Genomic DNA, 19,877 nt, shown 5'->3' on the forward strand with positions numbered 1-19,877 from the left:
ACATTGTGTGACAGTTTGTTCCAACTCCACCGTCTGGATCAGAGCAGCTTGTGTCTGCGCTTGGTCTGATCAGTTGTATTGAACAACAGACACATATATTTATTGATATGCACAGACTAGTACACATTTAGGTCTGTAATGGAACGTGACTGTTGATATTTATAAGGGAAAAAACGGAATTCTTTTTTTTTCTTTTTTTCCAAAAACGGCCCATAGCGCGAGGCCCCGTGCGGTCGCACGGTTCGCACACCCCTTGCGGCGGCCCTGTATACATATACACACACACTCCCACATCTGCTGTCATCCTGCTCTCATGTCAACATGACAGCATGCTCGTTCGTCCCCGTCTCCATGATCTACGACGGTGGTGTGTGTGTGTGTGTGTGTGTGTGTGTGTGTGTGTGTGTGTGTGTGTGTGTGTGTGTGTGTGTGTGTGTGTGTCTGCTTTGCCCACACCCACTTCTCCCTATTAGCTCCTATTTTAGTTCTTCGACAGCTGTGTATATTAACCCCCCCCCCACACACACACACACACACACACACACACACACACACACACACTGGACCTGAGTGATGCATGATGGGTACTTGGGGATTGTTGCACCTGTAGCTGCCTGATGCTGGAGCTCAGTCCAACCTTTTCATCAGCGTGTTAAAGACTTCTGTGAGCTACATTATTATTATTGTTATTAGTGCCACGGCTTCCAGCCAGAGGCACGACTCCTCCAAAGCTATGCAATAGCAAGGAGGAGGAATGCCTCTGGGGAAGCCAGAGGCACTAATGTTATTCTGCAGGTTTATTATTATTATTCATTTTCCGGACAGATTTCGGTTGGCTACTCCTCCTACAGCTTTGAGAAAACGCGAAAAGTAAAAACGTAGAAACGTGCGCCTTAATCGGGAATCGTGTGCTATTACTTTTATAAGCGATTGGGGTGCACGTTTTTGCGCAACGTGCACAAACGTGCGCTTTTAGCGCCATCCGGAATGCATTGGGAGATCTTTGGGGCCTCACCACTCGCACACCGTTACTCGAAGAATTATGAACCAATTTAGAAAGTTGTAGGCCCTGAATTTAACTACAGTCCTGTGGATTTTCAGAGCGATGGCACAAATAGTTTTTGCATGAAGTGCAAAAACATTTCCAAATTTCCAAACTAATGGGGAACTATTTTCCCATGTACTTGTATGGCGTCACTAATCTTTCACTTATCTTAGTCACTTATCTTTCTCATACTTGCATGTAGAACTGTCATTCAAACTTCAAAACGGAGGAAAACTTCTCTTCTCTCTCCAAACCTGAAACAGTTTTTTCCTAAAATGTACACTTTTCAAGATATGAGCGCTCAAGCGAGGACTGGAAATCACTTTTTTGTCAAATCTAGAGTGGAGGTTCTAATTGATCAGAGTGAGGAAACATTCAAAAAATGAACATAATTTTTATTTGTAACTCGAGCTTACGGGCAAACCGTAAAAGCTAGAAAGATAACTTTTGGTCAGAATGTAGACATAGATGTTGAGATTCAAATAATGTGACTTTGACAGGCGTGGTGTGCACAAAATTTGAACGGGGGGGACAACAGACACGCCAATTCCTGCCTCTGTCTCCATTGACTGCAATGTAAAAAAAAGTTTTCTTCAAAAAAATCTCATTTTTGTTTTCGAACTGCCGTTACTAACACATTTTAAGGAATATCTGAATAAAATTAAGATTGTCAGAATCTGCCGGGTTCTGTCTCCCTCACGATGTCTTTGTTTTTCTGCTAGGAGCTATGGTTTTCTCACAAATCAGAGTTATTTGAGGAAAGCTGGGGTTTTCTCACAGCCAGTCCGGAACCTTCCTCATTTCCAGGTTGTTGTTGCCCCTACCAACCAGAGCACAGCTGTTGACTGATTAGGCTGACCCAGAACTGGTCACATGACCCAGTCAGTACAGACTTCATATACTTTACCTGGAAAATGGAGAAATCTGAACCCTGACCTTTTGACCTTAGATGATCAGCACTCCTGCTGGGAACAGGTTCATGGTATATATATATATGAATTATTACATACATACATACATACATACATACATACATACATACATACATACATACATACATACATACATACACACACACACACACACATGTATATATACCGTATATATATATTAATGAATGAATGAATGCTGCTAATGAATGAATGAATGAATGCTGAAGCTGGTAATAAATGAATGAATGAATGAATGAATGCTGAAGCTGGTAATGAATGAATGAATGAATGGATGAATGAATGCTGAAGCTGGTAATGAATGAATGAATGAATGAATGAATGAATGAATGAATGCTGAAGCTGGTAATGAATGAATGAATGAATGCTGAAGCTGGTAATGAATGAATGAATGAATGCTGAAGCTGGTAATGAATGAATGAATGAATGAATGAATGAATGAATGAATGAATGAATGAATGAATGAATGAATGCTGAAGCTGGTAATGAATGGATGAATGCTGAAGCTGGTAATGAATGAATGCATGAATTAATGCTGAAGCTGGTAATGAATGAATGAATGAATGAAGCTGGTAATGAATGAATGAATGAATGATGAAGCTGGTAATGAATGGATGAATGAATGAATGCTGAAGCTGGTAATGAATGAATGAATGCTGAAGCTGATAATGAATTATTGAATGAATGAATGCTGAAGCTGGTAATGAATGAATTAATTAATTAATGAATGAAGCTGGTAATGAATGAATGAATGAATGCTGAAGCTGAAGCTCATTGGTTTAAATTAGCCCCGCCCCTTCTTCTGCTTGGCCGATATGTTATTGTCCAATAACTTTTGAATGGTTTGACATAGAGAGTCATGGGTTGTATTGAGTCCTTCACCTTTATTGCTTGTAAAATGTACACAAATGTGCAGCAGCCCGCCGTGGCACTCTCGAAATTTATGCGAGGAAATTTTCTAGTTAGTTATTATTATTATTATTATTATTATTATTTTTGTTATTTTTGTTATTATTATTATAGTTGTTATTATTAATAATTAGTTATCATTAGTATTACTATAATAATAATAAGTATTATTATTATTATTAATAATAATAATAATAATAATAATAATAATAATAATAATAATAATAATAATAATAATAATAATAATAATTATTATTATTATTATTATTATTAATATTATTATTATCATTATCATAATTGTTGTTACAATAATATTTATAATCATTATTTGTATTATTATTATTATTATTATTAGTAGTAGTAGTAGTAGTAGTATTGTTATTATTATAATTATTGTCATTGTTATTATAATTATAATAATAATTATAATCATTATTTGTATTATTGTTATTATAATTATTGTTATTATTATTATGATGTAATAATAATGTTTATTACTCTTTGTAATATATCTGTTGTTGTTGTGGTTTTAAGTAGTAGTCCAGTGATTAATCTGTTGCTGTGGATAATCAGCTGATGGAGGAAACAGCACCTAACCCTCAACATGTTCCTGTAGCCCCCCCCCCCCCCCCCCAAACAAGTCCAGCCTCCACCAATAAAACGTGACATGACACCACGGAGCTGCTCTGGGGGGGGGGGGGCTACAGGGGGATCGGGGGGGGCAGATACTCCTCAGGACTCCAGAGTCTGGTCCTGGTTCCCAGGTGGGGGGGTGATGGATGGATGGACCCCCCCTACACACACACACACACACACACACACACACACACACACACACACACACACACACACACACACACACACACACACATCAACCCCCCCCTCATCAATCATCTCTGATTGGGCCTGATCTGCTCTCTGATTGGTTAATGAGCCTCATCTGTAACCATTAAATAACGAGTGGGAGCTGACACCTGCAGGGCCGCGTGGAGGGGGGGCCCCCGGGGGGCCCGGGGCCGTGTGGACACCCAGGGGCCCGGGGGGGGCGGGGGGACCGAGTGGAGGCTGACACCTGCAGGGCCGTGTGGAGGGGGGGGCCGGGGGGGGGGCGGAGGGGCCCGGGGCCTCCCACCACGGGCGGGGGCCCCGGGGGGGCCACACACACAAGTTACACCAAGTTACATTTAAGACGTTTGAATAACATTTTAAAACTAAATTAAAGACCAAAAACAGTCACACACGTTGAAGGTCCAGGTTGCCAGATCTGACAGTTTCAGCCCAAACGTGATGAAAAACCAGACCAAATAATGAAAAACCAGCCCAAATAATGAAAAACCAGCCCAAATAATGAAAAACCAGACCAAATAATGAAAAACCGGCCCAAATAATGAAAAACCAGCCCAAATAATGAAAAACCAGACCAAATCACACTACGTTAAAACCACAAATCATTAATGTGTAGTCAATTTCAAGCCATAAGAATAAAATATCATATCATTAATAAAAATGAAGCTTCACAACAAAACAGCCAAAAACGTTCGGAGCAGAATGGAGCAGATTAAAGCAAATAAAGAATTAGTTAGTTTATTGTGTACGATTCCACTTTTCTTTTTTTTAGACCCCAGAAAGCTAAAAGCACTTTAAAACACACGTATTTTAAACGTTGAAAATCTGTTATGTGCAATTGTGTGTTTGTTTGTGTGTCCTTAAGCTGCTGTCAGGCCTTTTAAATTAACCCTAGGGGATAAATGAAGTGATTTGAATTCAATTGAATTGAAATCATGGAAACTTTTTTGTTAATAATTTCGCCTAAATATTTAGTAAAAACCAGGAAAAGCAGCTCAGATTTAAATCAACCCGTCAGGCGGTCGGAGCAGCAGAAATAGAGCAGCTCCAGCAGAACCAGCACTTTAGAGCCCAGAATAAAAGCTGCTGCTAAATTTAAGCTGCTAAACGGGGAAAACCGCAGCTCCGGGAACCAAATCAGATTCAGCTCTGAGTTTTCAGCATAAAATCCCATGTTATGAAATTTAATGATTTGGTTCATTATAAAATAATGCAAATAATGTATAAAGCTAAATTATTATTATTTTTTTCTATATAAAGCTAAATTAAAGTTACTCCCGGTCTGTGTACAACGGTTTTTCTCAATACATGAGTCAAAATATAATGTGCGTGATGTTTGTAAATTTGTTGTACAAAAAGCTGGAAAAGAGACTAAAAGGAGACGTTTATTTATCTGTTGTGGGAGTTAAACTAATGTTAAACTAACCTAGATTTACCAACGTGCAGCTCATTTTCAGTTTACAAAGAAAATATTTGTAGAGAATCTTTGAAAGCTACAAATGTTAATATTTATTTGTTTTCGTTTGTTGCTGTTCTTCTCTGATTTGTTTTTTATATTGAAAGAATTCTGGTTAGTTTATTTTGGTATGTAGGACAGGCGTTAAAATCATAATAATATAATATAATATCAGCACTAGTTTCTGCCTTAAACTCACTATTGTGTTGATGTTTGTGTTGATGATGTTTGTGTTGAAGATGTTTGTGTTGATGATGTTTGTGTTGAAGATGTTTGTGTTGATGATGTTTGTGTTGATGATGTTTGTGTTGATGATGTTTTTGTTGATAATGTTTGTGTTGATAATGTTTGTGTTGATGTTTTTGTTGATAATGTTTGTGTTGATAATGTTTGTGTTGATGTTTTTGTTGATAATGTTTGTGTTGATGTTTGTGTTGATGTTTGTGTTGATAATGTTTGTGTTGATGATGTTTGTGTTGATAATGTTTGTGTTGATGATGTTTGTGTTGATGATGTTTGTGTTGATGATGTTTGTGTTGATGATGTTTGTGTTGATGATGTTTGTGTTGATGATGTTTGTGTTGATAATGTTTGTGTTGATGTTTGTGTTGATGTTTGTGTTGATGTTTGTGTTGATGTTTGTGTTGATAATGTTTGTGTTGATGTTTGTGTTGATAATGTTTGTGTTGATGTTTGTGTTGATGTTTGTGTTGATAATGTTTGTCGTGTGATGTGACTGAATAAATAGATAATAAAGTATTTCAAACAAAAATCAAAGCAAAAGTACCTGGATGTTGCCAGGTTGTACAAACCCCAGCATTAACAGCATTAACAGCATAAACTGCATAAATGCAGCATGGGGGTGAGTCAGAACCAGAGCTGCAGACGCTCGTGGAGGCTGAAGGAGTGGGCAGTTGTTGCTGTAGAATTTGTAAAAGTGATGACAATAACCTTTTTCCCTTTTACAGTTTTTAGTTGTGATATGTGGGTTTGGGGCAGACGTGGGGTCTGGTGGGGGGGGGGGGGGGGGGGGGGTAACTGGGACATGGTGGTGGTGGTGAGAAACCAGAGTGCAGTCTGGGGCCTCCCAGCATGAACCCCCCCCCCACCCCCCCATCCTGGCAGAGAATCAGAGGAAGAAGACGATCTGGGAAAACTGGCTGGAGCAGCAGCGTGCACGTGAGCGTGCACGTCTCTGGCCCGTGTGCGTGAGCGTGCATGAGTGACCCCACGTCAGGGACGGGCCGTCAGGGGGGTCTGGGGGGGGGGGGTTCATATTGGGTATAAAGTAGGGACGGGTATCGGTCCGATACCGGGCAGAACTACTCGTACTCATACTCATACGTAAAATTGCCGCGCAGTTTACAGCAGTGGACTGCAGTTTACTGCCCCAGCAGCTAGTTAGCGTTAGCATTTACCTCCACGTAGTCCCGGGCGTGGCCCCAGGAGCTAGTTAGCGTTAGCATTAGCATTAGCTTACCTCCACGTAGTCCCGGGCGTGGCCCCAGTCCCTCATGGAGTCCAGGTTCCCCAGGCTGAAGGATTCCAGTTGGCCCAGGTGAATCTTCGCCACCGAGCGGCTGATCTTCCTCGTCACGAAGTTGGAGCCTGAACAACAACAACAACAACATCAACTATTAAAGATGACGGGTCCTCGCACTCACGGCCATCGTCCCTATAAGCATATCAGAAATTACACCACCCACGACTTTCTATGTCAAACCATTCAAAAGTTATAGCAGAAAGTAGGAACTATGAAATATCGACCAATCAGATGAAGGAGGGGCGCGCTTTTTGGCGTCTATCGTTGCCACGGTAACGCTTTAGACTGAGAAAAGTAATGCGTGTTGTCGCATGATGGAGACAAACATTTTGATATTTAACACACTTGGGTGCACGTTACGGTTCGGGCCGCATTATTTACAAGACCTGATAGTGCCTTATGTTCCTGGCAGAGCTCTCCGTTCTCAGAGTGCAGGTTTACTCGTAGTTCCTAGAGTATCTAAATGTAGATTTGGAGGGCGGGCGTTCTGCTATCAGGCACCACTACTATGGAACCAACTTCCAATCTGGGTTAAGGAGGCTGACACCACCTCCACCTTTAAAACTAAACTTAAAACCTTTCTGTTTAGTAAAGCCTATAGTTAGTGTTTAGTAAACCTCTAGCTGGTGTTGGTAAATCTCTAGGTAGTGTAAACTCTAGTGTGTTAGAGTCAGTAGTCATAGTTGCAGCTATAGAACAAGACTATAATAGTTAGTCTCAAATATAGCTTGGTGGTAGATATGCTGCTATAGGCCTATGCTGCAGGGGGGGACCGACATGATCCAAAACGTACGAAAAAATGCACGAAAAATCGCACGAAAAAACGTACGAAAAAACATACGAAAAAATGTACGAAAAAAAACTTACGAAAAAACTTACGAAAAAACGTACGAAAAAATGCACGAAAAAACGTATGAAAAAACGTATGAAAAAACGCACGAAAAAACGTAAGAAAAAAACGCACGAAAAAATGTATGAAAAAACGCACGAAAAAACGTACGAAAAAAAACTTACGAAAAAAAAACACGAAAAAACGCACGAAAAAAATGTATGAAAAAAACGTACAAAAAAAAAAACCTACGAAAAAACGTACGAAAAAACGTACGGAAAAATGTACGAAAAAATGCACGAAAAATCGTACGAAAAAACGCACGAAAAATCGTACGAAAAAACGTATGAAAAAACGCATCGAAAAAATGTACGAAAAAACGCACGAAAAATCGTACGAAAAAACGTATGAAAAAACGCATCGAAAAAATGTACGAAAAAACGTACGAAAAAAAACGTACGAAAGAAACGTATGAAAAAAAACGTACGAAAAAACGCACGAAAAAACGTACAAAAAAAACGTACAAAAATCAGGCACCATTACAATGGAACCAACTTCCAATCTGGGTTAAGGAGGCTGACACCACCTCCACCTTTAAAACTAAACTTAAAACCTTTCTGTTTAGTAAAGCCTATAGTTAGTGTTTAGTAAACCTCTAGCTGGTGTTGGTAAATCTCTAGTTAGTGTAAACTCTAGTGTGTTAGAGTCAGTAGTCATAGTTGCAGCTATAGAACAAGACTATAATAGTTAGTCTCAAATATAGCTTGGTGGTAGATATGCTGCTATAGGCTTATGCTGCAGGGGGGACCGACATGATCCGCTGGGCGGTGCCTCTCACCCTTCTTCTCCTCTCCTCTTCCCTTCCTCTCTTCTCCATTACCATTTTTATTTATTATAAATATCTCATAGCTATCGTTTTTGTCCATCGTTCCTGTAGTTTCTTGTGCCGGCCCCCCTTTTTTCTCTTTTGTGCATGTTTGCAGGCCGGAGCCTCGGGAGCTGCGTTCTGCCGTCCCCGCCCCCCCCCCTCTGGTCATCCCGTTGCTGCTTATGATCCAGGTCCTGGTCCAGGTTTCTTCCTCCTAAAGGGGAGTTTTTCTTGCCACTGTTTGGCTTAAGGTTTTTCTCCCACTAGGGGAGTTTTTACCTGCCATTGTTTATGTAATAATTGCTCGGGGGTTTATGTTCATGTTCTGGATCTCTGGAAAGCGTCTAGAGACAACTGTTGTATTAGACGCTATATAAATAAAATTTAATTGAATTGAACTGTAATATTTTTATATTTGTAATAATGTAATAAAAAGTATATTTTTTTGATAAAGTAAAGCTTGCTGTTATATATTTTTATTTTTATTTTTCTATGTTGTATTCGAGTAAAATTGAAATAGAAACAAGCGTTAGGACCTCATAAGTTTTTACTTCCTCCTACTCCTTTTCGGGCCTGAAGGTTTATTTCTTTTTGATTTTGTTTAACGAATGTTTATTTGTTTTCTTTTTCAGACGTTTTGAGTAAATAGTTTTTTGTTATTGTAATTATTTTATGCTCGAAATAAAGATTTCAATTCCATTCAAATTCTATTTGGTTTGCAGGTCCAGGAAAGTGGAAGGTGAAACTCGGGTCGTCTGAACTCGGCCCGGTTCCTAGGAAGGTGTTGGAGGGACGGAGGGCAGTAAAGTTCTCCCCCCCCCCGGGCCGACCCGACCCACCAGCCCCCCCCCGACCCGGTCCAGACACCTGTGGGTCCTCGTAAAGCTCACACCTCGGCCGGGTCGGCCCGGTGGGGGTGAAGGACCGGCCCGGCCCGGCCGGCCCCGGACAAAGCCGGCTCTGTTAGCGGCCCGGGTGCTAATGTGTTTCCTTTCCTGGCCGTGGTGGTGTGGGGGGGGGTGAGGGGGGGGGCTGGAGGTTCTGGCCCGGCGGTGGCCGTTTAACCTCTCGCCCAGGGCCCGGCGGAAAGTCCAATAAAACCACGGGCCGTGAAAACTGAGCAGACAGCAGAACCAGCCAGAACCAGAACCTGACACTCTCTCTCTCCCCCTCCCTCATATATCTGCCCCCCCTCCCCCCTGGTTCTGGTTCTGGTTCTGGTTCTGGTCTGCTGCCCGGGTGAAGCAGGAAAGACGTAACGACTGTGCTGGCACGTCTGGGCCGGAGAGGGGGGGGTGATGAGAGGTGGATGGAGACGTCCCCCCCCGTCCCCCAGACCCGGTTCTGGGGCCAGACAGGACGGGGACAGGAGCTGTCAGCCGGGGGGTCCAGGGGGGGGGGGGCCCGGTTACTCAACAAGCCCTGCTGTTAGCGCCGCCGCTAGCGAGGAGGAGACGACCCAGACGTCACTGACTCACTCATTCCAACTACCGAGTAGATTCTTTTCTGTTTCTGTTCTGCAGGTTCTGACCCGGCGTTCACGCTAAAGCGTCACAGGCGTCAGAGGCGGCCGCTGCCGCTCAGGCCGCGTTCAGGCTGCAGGCAAATCTGATTCTAGCTGGTGTTGGTAAATCTCTAGGTAGTGTAAACTTTAGTGTGTCAGAGTCGCTCCTGTAGTTTCTTGTGCTGGCTCCCCCTTCTCCTCCCTTTTCTCTCTTTTGTCCATGTTGCAGCATCCTTTGCCGGACACCGGAACCTGCAGGTGGTCGTGGGTGGCTTGTAGCTTGCATTACGGAGCACAAGTCTTTTCCTGACCCTGCACCCCAACCTGGGACTTGCTGATTGGGCCGGAGCTTCGGGAGCTGTGTGCTGGCCTGCGGTCCCCACCCCTGGTCATCCCGTTGCTGCTTCCACCTGCCTGCTGTGCTGTTGCCGTCCCTGACCCACCAGTGTGGCCCTCGGCAGGAGGGTCCCCCCTGATGGTCCAGGTCCTGGTCCAGGTTTCTTCCCTCCTAAAGGGGAGTTTTTCTTGCCACTGTTTGGCTTAAGGTTTTTCTCCCACTGGGGGAGTTTTTACCTGCCATTGTTTATGTAATAACTGCTCGGGGGTCATGTTCTGGGTATGGGTCTGGGAAGCGTCTAGAGACAACTCTGTTGTATAAGACGCTATATAAATAAAATTGAAATGAATTGAATTGAATTGAATTGATTCAGATCTGATTCCTTCTCATACCCGAGCTTCAGGGCTGACTGTCCACACTGTTTTTAGCAAGTGTCCATATCGGATCTGTCTCTGTTCAGACTGGGCCACATCATTGACTGATCTGACGGGTTGCCGTAGCAACGACGTCGGAGCGGAGGCGTCACCCAGCGCGTGTATTGTGTGTGAAGTCATGTAATTGCGACAACAACGTCCCGTGGAGTGACGTCATGGACAGTGAAAACCGATCGGAGTGTTTGGATGTTCAGACTGACACGCATCTGCCCAAATGCGATCATGATCGGATATGAAACTTCCTCCCGGAGGGGGTTTCCATCTGGTTTGCAAAAATGGGATCTCATGCGGTTTGGGACTGTTCAGAGTTCAAAAGATTCATCCAGTTTCAATCTGGATGGGCTAAAAATCGGATATTGGCTGGCAGTCTGAACGCGGCCTCAGTGTCTATGAAAACACGCGTGGAGAAACGGCGGAGCAGCAGAGGCAGCGGAGGCGTCGCGTCAATTTGAAGTTGAAAAATTTGAACTTTATTTAAATGAGCAGCGTTGACGCCGAGGCGTCGTCCAATCACAGACCGGGATTCCTGAAGCAAGAACCTCAATGAGGATTGTACTTTCATGTTCACACAAACGTTCACTCATTCACATACCTACAGGAGCAGAGCTGTCACTAACACTTATTTATCAGGAATTAATATATTTCATCCAGTAAACTGACATTTTTGCTGGTTTGACTTCCGTTTTTACCTGAACTGATCACGTGAAACAGTATCTGATGTTGAGGGGCTGGATGGTCCCAACGATTTTATTTGCTACATTGATCCAATGCAAAATAATTAAAACCCGTGCTTATTAATCACAAAACACGGGTTAAACATCATGACCAAATCCTCTCCAACCCGGTGTGTCAGTATCAGCGCAGACAGACTGCAGCTTCACCTGAATTATGGTTCTGCGTTAAATCGCCGTCGGCTCTGCGTTGGTGTGACGGTAGGGCTGGGCGATATATCGAGATTTTAATATATATCGATATATTTTCAAACGCGATATGGTACGAGACAATATTGTTTATATCGATTATTACAAAAAAAAAAATATGATTTTGATATAGCTTATTTTGTGACAAATTGACTTGAATGTTTTATTTGAGATTTGTACAAATGTTTTGTTATTTTCACAACTGTCAACCTCAGTGGAAAAGTCTGCCTGTTACTGTCTACATTGTATTAATTACAGTGTATTTTAATTTAATTGTTATGCAGGAAAGGGATATTTGTTTTATTTTATTCAAGAAGCATTTTTATTCTATATATGCAGGCAGTTTATTTTTATTTCATGTGTTTTATACATGTTGATATTGTGCAGACCTCTGTTACTAACAGAGATGCTATGCTATAATCCTTTGGGGCACAGAAATTATGGCACAGAAAAAATATCGCGCCAAGTGGCACGCCTCCTCCATAGCTATGCAATAGCAATGGAGGAGGAGTGCCTCTTGGCGCAGCCAGAGGCACTATTGTTATCCTGCGCGTTTATTATTCATTTCGGACAAACTTCGGCGCGTAACTAGTCCCGCAGCTTTGAGAAAATGCGAAAAGTAAAAATGTAGAAACGTGCGCCTTAAGCGGAAATCGTGTGCTATGACTTTTATTAGCGATTGGCGTGCAGGTTTTTGCGCAACGTGCAAAAACCTGCGCTTTTAGCGCCATACGGAATGCATTGGGAGAACTTTGGGGCCTCACCACTCACACACCGTTACTCAAAAAATTTTGAACCAATTTAGAAAGTTGTAGGCCCTGAATTTAACTACAGTCCTGTGGATTTTCAGAGCGATGGCACAAATAGTTTTTGCACGAAGTGCAAAAACATTTCCAAATTTCCAAACTAATGGGGAACTCATTTTCCCATGTATTTGTATGGCCCCATTCAAAGCGGATGGGAAAAAAAGACAAAATTTACCTTTTTTCTGAGTCACGTATCTTTCTCATACTTACAGTAGAAATGTCATTCAAACTTCAAAACGGAGGAAAACTTCTCTTCTCTCTTCAAACCCCAAACAGTTTTTTCCTAAAATGTACACTTTTCAAGATATGAGCACTCAAGCGAGGACTGGAAATCACTTTTTGTCAAATTTAGAGTGGAGCTCTAATTTTTTAGAGTGGGAGGGACAGTAAAAAAATTACCTTAATTTTTATTTGTAACTCGAGCTCACGGACGAACCGTGAAAGCTAGAAAGATAATTTCTGGTCAGAATGTAGCATAGATGTTGGGATTCATAAAATGTGACTTTGACAGGCAAGGTATGCACAAAATTTAAACGGGGAGGCTAAAGCGGCGGGAATCCATGCCTCGGTCTCCACTAACACATTTTAAGGAATATCTGAATAAAATTAAGATTCTCAGAATCTGCTGGGTTCTGTGTCTCTCACGATGTCTTTGTTTTTCTGCTAGGAGCTACGGTTTTCTCACAAATCTGAGTTATTTGAGAACTTGTCACAAGGCAAAATCTGGGGTTTTCTCACAGCCAACCCGGAATGTTCCTGTAGCCGAGGTTCTTGTTGCCGGGGCAACCAGAGCTCAGCTGTTGACTGATTAGACTGACCCAGAACTGGTCACATGACCCAGTCAGTACAGACTTCATATACTTTACCCTGGAAAAAGGAGAAATCTGACCCCTGACCTTTTGACCTTAGACGATAACCAGTCTTGCTGGGAATCGGTTCATGGGATATATATGTATATATATATATATATATATATATATACATTATTTATTTGTATATATATTTGTATATTATATATACAAATTAGCCCCTTCTTCTGATTGGCCGGTTATAGTCAAATATCTTTTGAATGGTTTGACATAGAGAGTCATGGGTGGTGTCATCGGACTCGGTATTTAGTCCTTGACCTTAATTGGTGCAAATTAGCCCCGACCCTTCGTCTGATTGGCCGAAATGTGAGTCATTCACCTTTATTGCTTTCAAAATCAAATAATGTACACAAATGGGCAGCAGCCCGCCGTGGCACTCTCAAAATTTATGCAAGGAAATTGTCTAGTTATTATTATTATACGAGGATTTCAAATAGCGGAGATCAGCCCCACGGCCCGAGGAATTGGATCTGAACGGGAGAATCGGTGCAGAACGTTTGTCGACATTATGGGTTTTGGAGAAAATTTGCAAACTTAAATTTGTCAGCTGTTTTACATATATGTACATGTACAGTACATATTAAACTTTATTTATATACCATTTGTACTCTATTTTTTTTACTTTTTTTTTTAAACATGCATGTTGGAAATAAAATCTTCTTCTTGTTCGTTCCGAGTGTTTTGCAGACGTCGGGTTGATTCCTGTCTTGTCTCAACTGGCCACATTTTCAAGGTAGAAAAAGGAAAAGTCAAAGCCCGGCTCTGATTGCCACCGTGTTGCCGTGGAAACGCTCTGGTTGCCGTGGCAACGCTCTGGTTACCTCAACACAGATGAGGTAAACTCACACACCTGTTCTGGAAGTGGACCAGAACTGCAAATCCCATAATCCCCTCCTTTGAGAGGCGGCCGCGGGGATTGGAACGTCTTCGTGGAGGAATGTAACCCTTCACTTCCCTGCACTCCCTGTCAGGTCTCAAGTCTGAGGTTCGAGGTTCGAGGTTCGAGTTCTGAGGTGGACCTTCACCTCCGACTCGTCTCACATCATCTTTATCCGATACGGGTGTAACGATATATCGTGCCACGAAATTTCACGTTACAAAAACGTCAGGATACGTGTGGTGGAGGAGACAAACTGTAGCTGGTATTGTGTTTACTAGTAACGTCCTATTGGTGCAGCGGGATCACGTGACGACCGCGTCTAATTTAATTTTAGTTGTTTAATTTCTAGAAAAGAAAAAAAGTCGAAATGTTGAGAAAAAAGTCGAAATGTTGAGACCACAAAATTTCGAAATACAGAAACGTCACGATACGTGATTCGACTTTTTTCACAACATTTTGACTTTTTTCTGGACATTTCTAAATTTCTGCTGGCTGCAGGTCCACCCCTAACAGCGTCTGCCAGCGCCGGCGTCTCAACTCCCTCCTGGCGAGTCCAACACCAACATACTTGAGTTTCTTCCAGCAGGTCGAGCGTCGGCTCACACCTGACCTGACAGGGAGGAACTGACGGAGGAGAGGAGAGGAATGGAGGGAAGACGGAGGAATGGAGGGAAGACGGAGGGATGGAGGGAAGACGTGATGACATCACAATGACATTGTGATGACATCATCAGTGTTTCGGTTGTGCTCAGACAGCCCCCCCCCCCCCCCCCGAACGGTAATGCTCTGCAGCTTCAATTCGTCTCCTGGAACTTTGTGGAGCTTCTTAAAGGTCTGTTATGATGGGTAACCATGACGACGGGGTCCTTGTTTTCTTCCTGGAGCCAGGCTGATGCCATGACCCCCCCCCCATCATCTCTGGGAGGGTTGAGGAGCAGCAGACCCCCCCTCCATCTCCCAGACTCCAGCAGGAGGATCTGGCCGCTCTGCACCCACCTATCTTCCCTCCCTGCTGCTACCAGTTCCAGCTCCAGCTCCAGTTTTCTGCTCCAGCTCCAGCTCCGGCTCCAGCTCCAGCTCCGGCTCCAGCTCTGGCTCCAGCTCCGGCTCCAGCTCCAGTTTTCTGCTCCAGCTCCAGCTCCGGCTCCAGCTCCAGTTTTCTGCTCCAGCTCCAGCTCCAGCTCCGGCTCCAGCTCCAGTTTTCTGCTCCAGCTCCAGCTTTCTGCTCCAGCTCCAGCTCCAGCTCCAGTTTTCTGCTCCGGCTCCAGCTCCAGTTTTCTGCTCCAGCTCCAGCTCCAGCTCCAGTTTTCTGCTCCAGCTCCGGCTCCAGTTTTCTGCTCCAGCTCCGGCTCCAGTTTTCTGCTCCAGCTCCAGCTCCAGCTCCAGTTTTCTGCTCCAGCTCCGGCTCCAGTTTTCTGCTCCAGCTCCAGCTCCAGCTCCAGTTTTCTGCTCCAGCTCCAGCTCCAGTTTTCTGCTCCAGCTCCGGCTCCAGTTTTCTGCTCCAGCTCCAGCTCCAGTTTTCTGCTCCAGCTCCAGCTCCAGCTCCAGTTTTCTGCTCCAGCTCCGGCTCCAGTTTTCTGCTCCAGCTCCAGCTCCAGTTTTCTGCTCCAGCTCCGGCTCCAGCTCCAGTCCTCTGCTCCTCTAGGTGTTAAATGTGCTGATGCTGCTGTGACATCATGGGTTTGGCTGTTGCTAGGCAACCAACACAACACCAAACTCAGCGCTTCAACCACACCTTCTGTCTCTGACACTTCCAACTTACCAACTTACTCAACTGTTTTTTATCTTATTCACATTTTAATCCAGTGATTTATAACCTGGAACGCTGTTATTCCTCTGGGAGTCGGATGTTTCACATTTACAAGTTTCTGATCAGGACAATCTGCTGTTCCAGTTTCACTGATTCATTAAACATTATCACTGATGGTGTTTTAAATCCACCGTGCCGCGCTGTGACGCCATCTTGGCATGTTCAATAGGAGAGAAGGGGATGGAGGCGCTGCGGTCGCACATACACATGAATGGAGTTGTGTCGGTTGCTGTCGATTATGTTCTCACTACAAAAACGCACCGCTCCAGGTCTCAAAGGGAATCGGGCCGAGACCTGAACCCTAACCTCTGCTAGGATCTCGGCTCGCTTGTTTTGTGCCGCATCCTAGCGTGATTGCTGTGTTCACATGTACCAAACGATCCGATCTTTAGGGGGAAACGCTCCCTGTTCTGGAACAACTGCTGCAAACGGGACAGAGGTGAAAGCTCCCTCAAACTAATAAAAACTAAATTGATAGCTGGACCCAAAGACTAGAGTAAAGCTAACATTGAAACAGGCTGACAACAACCACACGACTCGCGTCTCACAGCTTTCTAATAATGCTTTTTGGCTACTGAGAATGTTTGACCTAGTGCAGGGGTCGGCAAACCAACATGTTTTAGAGCCGTATTGGACCAAAAACACAAAAAACAAATATGTCTGGAGCCACAAAAAATGAAAAGTCTTTTATAAGCCTTAGAATGAAAACAAATGGCGAAATGTCGAGAAAAATGTCGAAATGTTGAGAAAAAGTTAAAATGTTGAGATTAAAAAGGAAAGAAAAAAGAGAAAAATGAAAGAAAAAGAGAAAAAAAGAAAAAAAGAAGAAAAAAGGGGAAAAAAGAAAAAAGAGAAAGAAAGAGAAAAAATAAGAATAAAGGAAAAAAAAGGTAAAACATTTTTGAAAAAGCTCCAGGATCCACTAGGGCGGCGCTAAAGAGCCGCGGGTTGAGACCCCTGCCCTAGAATCTGGTCGACGCGCTTTTGTCTGCCCACGATCCCCGGCGGTGACGGACGAGCCAGGACGCTTTTCTTCTGACGCAATTAAAACTGAATTTATTGCGAATTCATTAAGATTGATCAGACAAAGCATAACGTTTGTAACTTTAGCACCACAGCGGTCCAAAACCTTTTGCCCTTCCGGGCCAAACATCGGTCAAAGAAACGTGACGTAACCACCGTTATATCTGTGGCTCAGGTAACGCACGCACGCACGCACGCACGCACGCACGCACGCACGCACGCACGCACGCACGCACGCACGCACGCACGCACGCACGCACGCACGCACGCACGCACGCACGCACGCACGCACGCACGCACGCACGCACGCACGCACGCACGCACGCACGCACGCACGCACGCACGCACGCACGCACGCACGCACGCACGCACGCACGCACGCACGCACGCACGCACGCTGAACCGGCGTCTTCATCCGCCGTCACGGCGAGGGATTTGTCCTAATAAGGTCGGGACTCGTAAAAACAGAAACCTCTGAGTCCGTGTTTCTAAAATTATACCCAACTTTAATGATGAATTACGTCATTAATTCAGTGAGGATAAATCTCTCCGTTCAGATGACAGAAGCAGCAAAAGAGCTGCAGAAATAACACAGGAGGTAATTTAAGCTCTAAAGTTATCAATCAGTCGTCGTATGGACCGGTGGAAGGAGAAGAGATGGAGTTATTAACGTCGGGTTTTACCAGCTGGATCCATCAGGGATTTAACATTACAGAAAGAGAAGTTTATCCATGTTCCTTTATTTCTCTATTTTACCCTCCAACAAACTTTTATCCAAAGCAACGTGACAATAAGTCAATAAGTCTAACTTAAAAAGGAACAGAGATCTTTAAAAAAAAAAATTGAGGACTAAATTAATGGAACGTTATGTTTCTGTAAAAGGTTCAGTTTATGGAACAATATGGATACAGAAACCAAAGAATGCAAATCAAACATTACATTTAAAAGAATAATAAAAGCCAGTTTGATGCAGAAATATCATAATTGTTACGTTAGGTGGGTTTTCTTTTTCTATCTCTCTTTTTAGCACCATTGTCATGTTTTTTGTGTTTGACGACAGATATTTTGTGTTATTTTACAACTTTGTTGTAGTTTTTTTTTTTTTTTTTTTTTTAATTATGTTTTTTGGAAAGTGTTTTTTTTTTAAATTGAGTAATTTGTAATTTGTTTTTGTTGTTTTTGATTGAAATTGAAATGTGATTTCTTAGGAAAAAGGGACAGATAAAATAAGCTTAGTCTTCTTTCTGTTCCCTTTCATTCAAGGAAAGAGATTTGTTGGAATTATATTAAACTGTTTTGTATTTCTTTTAATGAATGAAATAAAGAATAAAAATGAAAAAAAAAAACGTGCCGTGTGTTTGTCTTTTCCTTCTTTATTTTACCCCCAACCGGAATGTGGTTTGAGCTTCATTTGGCTTTAATTCTTCACTAAATCTGGACTATTTTCAACAAAGAATCATACGGAGTGAATAGTTTAAAGAAACATCTAATTAAATTCTTCATTTACAGGATCCACAAGGAATAACTCGTTAGTGCTGGAGGCGGATTAATAATGATCAGTTTACTGTTGTGATAATAGAATAGAATACTATGTCACTATTCATGGGGAGATTAAAAGCAGCATCACCAGAAACAGTGCAAACAAATAAGAAATATAAACTAGACAATTTCCTCGCAGAAGTTTCGAGAGTGCCACGGCAGGCTGCTGCACATTTGTGTACATTTTACAAGCAATAAAGGTGAAGGACTCAATACCGAGTCCAATGACACCACCCATGACTCTCTATGTCAAACCATTCAAAAGATATTGGACTTTAACGTATCGGCCAATCACAAGAAGGGGCGGGGCTAATTTGTATATATAATATACAAATGTATATATTTATATATATAGTATATATATATATATCCCATGAACCTGTTCCCAGCAGGAGTGTTGATCATCTAAGGTCAAAAGGTCAGGGTTCAGGTTTCTCCATTTTCCAGGTTAAAGTATATTAAGTCTTTACTGACTGGGTCATGTGACCAGTTCTGGCTCAGTCTAATCAGTCAGCAGCTGTGCTCTGGTTGCCCCGGCAACAAGAACCTCGAAACCTGAGGAAGGTTCGCTGTGAGAAAACCCCAGCTTTTGCCTTGTGACAAGTTCTTAAATAACTCTGATTTGTGAGAAAACCATAGCTCCTAGCAGAAAAACAAATACATCGTGAGAGACACAGAACCCGGCAGATTCTGACAATCTTAATTTTATTCATATTTTATAGATATTCCTTAAAATGCGTTAGTAACGGCAATTCGAAAACAAAGTGAGATTTTTTTTAAAGAAAACTTTAGATTGCATTGCAGTGAATGGAGACTGAGGCAGGAATTGGCACAGCTTTACCCCTCCCCGTTTAAATTTTGTGCATACCCCGCCTGTCAAAGTCACATTTTATGAATCACAACATCTATGTCTACATTCTAACCAAAAATGATCTGTCTACCTTTTACGGTTTGGCCGTGAGCTCGAGTTACAAATAAAAATGAAGGTCAATTTTTTACTGTCCTCACACTCTTTTTAGAGCTCCACTCTAGATTTGACAAAAAAGTGATTTCCAGTCGTCGCTTGAGTGCTCATATCTTGAAAAGTGTACATTTTAGGAAGAAACAGTTTCAGGTTTGGAGAGAGAAGAGAAGTTTTCCTCCGTTTTGAAGTTTGAATGACATTTCTACGTGCAAGTATGAGGAAGATACGTGACTCAGAAAAAAGGTGAATTCTGGGTTTTTTCGAACCTCCTTCCACCCACAGTGTGACATTCTGCCCCATTCACTTACATGGGAAAATCTCCCCATTAGTTTGGAAATTTGGAAA

At 42.7% G+C, this 19,877-nt stretch overlaps 1 protein-coding gene across 1 annotated transcript in view; it reads right to left on the reverse strand.

Annotated features, from left to right (window-relative positions):
• The window catches only part of gmds (GDP-mannose 4,6-dehydratase), a 170,805-nt gene that overhangs the window by 140,116 nt on the left and 10,812 nt on the right, over positions 1-19,877 (reverse strand). Inside the window, exon 5 of the mRNA XM_061739035.1 lies at positions 6,687-6,814. Within this exon, the coding sequence (XP_061595019.1) occupies positions 6,687-6,814 (128 nt within the window). The remainder of the gene's footprint in view (positions 1-6,686; positions 6,815-19,877) is intronic.

This window comes from Cololabis saira, chromosome 13 (genome assembly GCF_033807715.1).
Source record: "Cololabis saira isolate AMF1-May2022 chromosome 13, fColSai1.1, whole genome shotgun sequence".
Classification (NCBI taxonomy): domain Eukaryota; kingdom Metazoa; phylum Chordata; class Actinopteri; order Beloniformes; family Belonidae; genus Cololabis; species Cololabis saira.